Source organism: Egretta garzetta, unplaced genomic scaffold, assembly GCF_000687185.1.
Source record: "Egretta garzetta isolate BGI_Z169 unplaced genomic scaffold, ASM68718v1 scaffold39, whole genome shotgun sequence".
In the NCBI taxonomy this organism is placed as follows: domain Eukaryota; kingdom Metazoa; phylum Chordata; class Aves; order Pelecaniformes; family Ardeidae; genus Egretta; species Egretta garzetta.
In genome coordinates this window covers 4,731,695-4,738,013 of record NW_009260945.1, presented here as the reverse complement: position 1 = coordinate 4,738,013, position 6,319 = coordinate 4,731,695, and the positions used below count along the sequence as shown (strand labels likewise).

Below are 6,319 nucleotides of genomic sequence, written 5' to 3'. Positions count from 1 at the left end.
AAAGAGAAAATTATTTTCTTTGCTATCAAAGGATCCAGAGACTGGCGTTTAAATGGCTAGTGCAAGACCACAGTCATAACGTTAATATAGAAAGAAGGGGGGAAAACCAAAGTAATTTACCATTATGAGCGCTGTATCGTTAAAGCCCTCTGCAATTCTGGAGGCCACCTTTTCCGCAACCTGGTTTGGACTGCAGCAGAAGGTAAAAGTAACTGTGTTATTTGAACCATGACATTTCAGCTGAAACCAGCAGGAAATATGCTTAAAGAGATGTGAAAATTATACCGCGTGCTTACAAACAGGAACAAGATATCAAGCTGATGCTACACTTGATTGAAGTCAGACGGCCAAGAAAACCCCAGCTCCTCTCTTCAGCAGAGGATCTGGATCTCAGCTACGCTTAGGCAATGGGTTTTTGAACGGCAAAATGCTCACTGCAGACTTTATGTGGGATCAACATTTTGCAGCCTCCTACCTCCTTCCACCAGAGCAAAGACCGCAGCCACCTTTGCCCTGGCAGGCATTTAAAAAAGAAACTGAGTTTGCTCCCCAGTCTGCATTTGAACCCACTCACTGCCCACCTTCTCTACCAAAATCAGATAAACTTTTAAAGGAGAACCTTTACCCTGTTTCAAAGACGACAATCTCTACATGGTGCCAGTTATCCTCAGAAATGAAATCAGAGTTTAAAAAAAAAAAAACACCAAACCAAGCCTGTGATATTCTTTCAAACCTCAAGCAGAACAGACAAACTGTATCTTTTGCTTACCAAGGTCTCCAGCAGATTTATTTCCCTTGTAAGGAAAGGACAAATAATGCCTTTATCCCTGTTAGACACCTTAGCAGTCACAAGTATTACTTAAAAAACAATACTTGAGACCGAAGGATACATATTAACAAAATAACTGGGACGTAGCATAATACTTTAAACAAGCTGTTCATATTTCTTTTAAATGCAAGTATGACGTAGTCTCATTAGTCCTGACACCGGATTTGTCTAATAGATATGGGGAAAATATTTGATACACAGATCTAAAACTATACTGTGGTTCCACAGGAAGGCCCCCTTATCACTAATTGAGTAGTTTGAGTTAGCTAGTAGTAAAAAAAAAAAAATAATAAAATGACTAACCCTGGGGAAAATAAGTGAAAAAAGGTATCTCTGCTTGACTGACATTGTCTTCCATTTCAAGAGTGTCCCTTTACCACCTAAGAAAATGCTTCAATGAAACTCAGAGACGATTAAGTCATTTAGTAAGAGGTCACTCCTGAAAGACTTTCCAAAAGATACTGAGAGTCATTTCAGTTTACAAGATATGTAATGCACAAGCAAACGCGCCTGCAAATTTTGGCTATTTCCCTGACAACTGTAATTAAACTGGTTGGCAGTCGTTCAAATAGTGGCCTTTTATAGTATCCACTAAAGAGGAGTGCTTCTGGAAAGACTGGGGTTTCTGCACCTGAACAAAGGCCATACCCACCAGCACCACGAAGACAATGTGAAACCAGATGACAGTTGTCAAAGTTAATCAACACGCACGATTTGTGTCGATGATTTTTGTTGGCAGAGTACAAAGTACAACATAAAAGAGCAAACAGAAGGAAATATTGCACCAACACACCTGGCATCTTTCACGCGTTCATTTGCCTGGTAATATCCAGCTATCACGTAGCTATTCTCTTTACACCAAGAGTCAATCTGAAAAAGTAATTGGAACAATTAAGCCCAGGGAAGAAAAAAAAAAAAAAAACCCTACAGAAGTAAGGAAATCTCTTGCCTGTCCTGCAAATAAAACGGCAATTGAAGTATTACAGTATCTTTGCCAATTCCTTCTTTAAATATACACATATTTATATACATTTATGTGTGCATTCACACACAGAGTTTGGCTAATTTAACTAGAACAGGGAAACCAAATCGAACATTTGGAGAACGATGGAAAACATTCACTTCTTGCTCTTTTGCTCCATTTGGCTCTCTCAGTCAAAGCCCGGCCTAAATTTGAACGATAGGACTTGCGAGGAGCTTCAGCAGCGCTGCCTGGGAGAGGCACCTAGGTCTCACCTATCGCCACGTGCGGCTATTTTCTGTTAGCCTTCATCTGACGGAGACGTTAGGAAACGTTCACCATCGGGATGTGTGACTGCGCCACCAGTTCAAAAGGAGCTCGTTGATTTTGTTTCTAATGTAACATTTCTAGGCTGAAGCAGAAGCATTTTCAACCTTGGTTAGCAAACAGAGTTTGATGTGAAAGGTAGGCACGAGGCAGAAGAAGGTTGTCCCGTTTACCATTTTTTCAACCCACTCTGTCACAAAACGGCTTTTGCGATAAAATTGGTTTTCTTTGAGAGTTCACCTGCAAGGTTAACTAACCACCGGAGCAACTTATCAAACAATGTGGGTGGTTCCTCCACTCTTCAAAATCTTTCCATCAAAACTGAACGCTTTTCTAAAAATACTCTCCTGCTCCACCACAAGATAAGGGCTCGATAAAAGAACTATTGGCATAAAATCTCTCATCTCTGTTACAGACACGGTCAGACCAGGGAGCTCCTTCTTACTGAACAGCTGTATGTAAGTACTCAAACATATGCATTAATTTGCATACAATTTGCACAACTTTTGAGTTACACGAGTACAAAAGTTTATGTAGTTTTGGTTGGTTTTGTTTTTTTTTTCTTTGTCAGTGCAGTTTCAGCATGTGCAGGCTGCTGTTCTGCTTTACGCCAGATCTGAATGCCTCCTGCTGATTCTGTCTTGCTTTGAAAAGACATATATGTGATGTTTCTCCTTATAACTGAGGATATCAAGTCAGCATAATACAGAGCCCTGAAAGACAGAAGAGGAGAAAGCAGCTAGAATTTTCCTTTGCAGTCCCTAGAGAGCACGCATCAAAAAAACCCTCAACAACTGCATTAAAATGGAGTCCAAAAATGTATCTGATGCTGACCTGTCGCATCCTGTAAGTCAAATCAATTTCATTTTTAGCAATAATTATAGTATTAGACTGCATAAACAAACAAAGCCATGTGAATAATCCCTCCTCTACAAGGGATGACATGGATTTATGTGATTAAAAAAAAAAAAAGCCGTGCAGCCCTGCTATAGCTGAGGGCCAACTGCTGTTTCAATTACAAACCCATTTTGAGGGCTCAGGACTAGGGTTTAATTGTTAGTGGCTTGAAAGCTTGGCATTAAAGCCAGAAGCCCAGACACTAAAACTAATCATAATTAAAAAAAAAAAAGTTCATCAATTTAAAAATTAAAAACCTGAGTTCTAATTTTTGTTGTGTACTGAAAATGGTCTAAAGAAAAAAAAGAGAGCATGATTTTTAAGTTCTCAGTTCCCCAAGTGGTAATTAAAAACTGCTTCCATAAAAAAAAAAAAAAAAAGAAAAAACCCAAAAATCTTTTTGGAATTAAAGCTGTTTCCACCTGGAATTTCCAAATGCTCTCTAACTGCGGCACTGTCACTGCAGGTCACCGCAGCATCAATTAAACCCAGATATTTTTAGTCAGGTCCAGCCCTGATGAGGACAAGCCAACGGAGGACAAATTGTGTCTGGCTTTGGAGCTGCTTCCAGGAGCTGCAGCCACCAAAGGTGGGTGGCAGGGGGGGTTGGAAGAGCCCTGGGAGGAGAAGGGCTGTAACCTGCTGCCAGCAGACCGCCACTCCAGGAGGGGGAAGCGCTGCTTGTTTTTCTGAGAAGATGCGGTTGCAAAACCACATCAATTAGCTGAGAAATTCAAAGGCACAAAAAAAAAAAAAAAAAAAAAAAAGAAAAACCAAAACAACCCAGGTGAAACTTAATTCACTTTTTCTTTAAGGACTCCGGTTTTGAAAGGGATTTCAAACTGACGAGCCGCAGCGCAAATTAAATGCGACCGCGCCTGCTCGCTCCTCCAGAGCTGCAAACCTTCAGGCACTGCTGCGTGTTTAATAAAAGCTAATTTTATTGATTAAATAATAAATGTATCTGCTGCTAAAAGCCCCGATCGCAATTTTTAGAAGTTACCACATGGAGAAGTCCGTTTGAAAGCGTACCCTCTATTTTCAGATTAAACCTGGAGACGATTGCTCCCATTTGTTCTGGGATATCTTGGGTCAGAGAAGAGGAGGTAAAGCTTGGGCTGGTTCTAGAAAACCCTCACTCGTGTGACCAGGCCACGGGCTCGACCAAGAATCAGCAGTAACTGAACCGGAAGAGAAACAGATCCCACCAAAACTTCACAATCCTTTAGAAACAGAGGCGGTTTGCTAAAAACAGCGGGTTTCAACCACGCGTTATATTGTGTGGAAGAGGCGAGAGCCCTCCATTCAAACATTACAACAATAAAATTCAATTTTCATAGCTGCCGTGCCAGTGTTTATTGACACCTTTGCCTTTGTTTAAACAAAACAAAACAAAAAAACGAGAGCAAAAGGCCTCGGGCTCTTGTCAAATGCTGTGTTTTAAAGCTGCCAAGTATCACAGGAGTCCTCAAATGTGACTGCAAACCACAATACCTCCTAGCAAGTCCTAATTAATGTGGGAAATGCCAGGGGTTTCCGATCTTTAACTTTTTGTAACAAAACCCAAGAGCAAATACGTAAGTCCGTGCCATTTCTTTGGTTCCATAATGATTTGCTTACTGTAGATGCGGTAAGATATTTCAGATGTTGCAAGAAACAGGATTTATTTCATAATAACCTGATCCTGAAGCAAGATCTACACCAGAAAACTTATACTGAAGGCCTGAAGTTCATGAAAATTCACTGCCACTGACCCTGTAGGAAGGCATCTAATCCTGACTTGAAGGCAGACCCTTTAAATGTATTATACATGTTATTCTATACTTCATTGGCAACTTCCACTTACTCATTCCCAGAAGAAAAACAAATTACTGCTGTTCAAAAAGGTAAAGTCCAGCCCTGCCTACATCAAAGCAATTATATTATTACATTTTTCCCAAGCAGCAACACGAGGAAAACCATAAGCAGAAAATGATTACAGTAGCAGCATATGCTTCTGTATTACTCCTACACTGTTATACGGGTGTAAAATATATTTAAGACTGACAAATTTTGCGTGTTTCACAGCGATATGGCAAACCCAAAAGGCCAGGGCTCAGGCTCAGTCCCCGTTCCTGTGCCTCTGGCTGCATTTAATCACGCCCAGACTTCAGAAAGATCTCAAGGTTCCCATGGCATCATCTCAACTGAAGAAAACTGGAATTTATTTACAATGAATTATTTTTTGATGAAGCAATCTATTAAACTGAGGGAAAAATTTAGGGCAAGAAGCCTACAAGAATCAGAAACAAGGTTTTTTTTTAGTTTATTTGGTTCTTTTGTTTGTTTTTTACAGGAATTAAAAAGGGATGGACTTTCTCCCATTAATGATGACAAGTCTACAAATGGACAGAAAAGTCTGGAGCCCAAATTGCACCCAGATCTCACTTCACTGGCCACTATCGTGAAGGTGCCAAAGCACTTCTTTGCCTCCAGATTTGCCACCCGACTCCCTGATACAATAAGACCCAAGCACATTTCGCTCCCTCTGTCTTCTGGTTTTGACAAAGGGACTCTCCCCAGCTGCCAGGCAGAATGGAGCCATGGCCCAATGCAGGACAACTCCTGGTTTTCATCACCAGGGGGGGTCGAGACTGGAAAACGCAGGCCCTACTGTCCCGACACCCTTCTCATCCTGCCTATGTGGCGACAGGGCAGGGGGGAAATGGATTATTCCCCAATACCGCTCCTCAGCAGCGGGCGAGGTATCGGGGAGTGTGCCACCCCCACCTATCCCAGGGTGCATTAACCAACAGAGAGCTTGCAATACACCAAGAGAGATTTCAAGCCCAAGCCAGACCTGCAGTATGAAGAATATGAATACCTGCAGTGGTTTGTTTTTTTTTTTTTCCCCCTATTTAGGCTAATGGCTTCCATAAACGGGGAAAGTACACCAAAATAAAAGAAACACACACTTATACACATTTATACACTCGGAGGCAAGCCCGCCCTTCACCAATTAGCTGATACTGCTTTGAAATGCCTTAAAGGTAAGCTGGGAAAAGCTCTTTCAGCTGTAGAAGAAGGGCATTCCCTCTGGGAGTTATTCGGGGATAACGACACCAATATAAATAGCAGTTTCACTGCACTGGAAATTAGACAAAACTACAAGGCTCAAGAGTTTTCTGCTGCTTCCCCAGCAGAAAGCCGTATGGCCGATGGGCTTCAAGGGGTTTTTTTCCACCCTAGGAACACCCCAGCGCCCCGGTGCCCTCAGCACCAGCCCGTCCTCGCCTCGGCCGCGGCCCCGAGCCCAGCCCGGGCCT

The 6,319-nt window shown here is 41.9% G+C and overlaps 1 protein-coding gene across 1 annotated transcript in view; it reads right to left on the bottom strand.

Annotated features, from left to right (window-relative positions):
• Positions 1 to 1,717, bottom strand: part of EMC8 (ER membrane protein complex subunit 8) — a gene marked incomplete at its 5' end in the record, with an annotated part of 3,048 nt that extends 1,331 nt beyond the window's left edge. Inside the window, 2 exons of the mRNA XM_035902604.1 lie at positions 121 to 190; positions 1,623 to 1,717. Coding sequence (XP_035758497.1) covers positions 121 to 190; positions 1,623 to 1,717 — 165 coding nt within the window. The remainder of the gene's footprint in view (positions 1 to 120; positions 191 to 1,622) is intronic.
• Between the last annotated feature and the right edge of the window lie 4,602 nt (positions 1,718 to 6,319).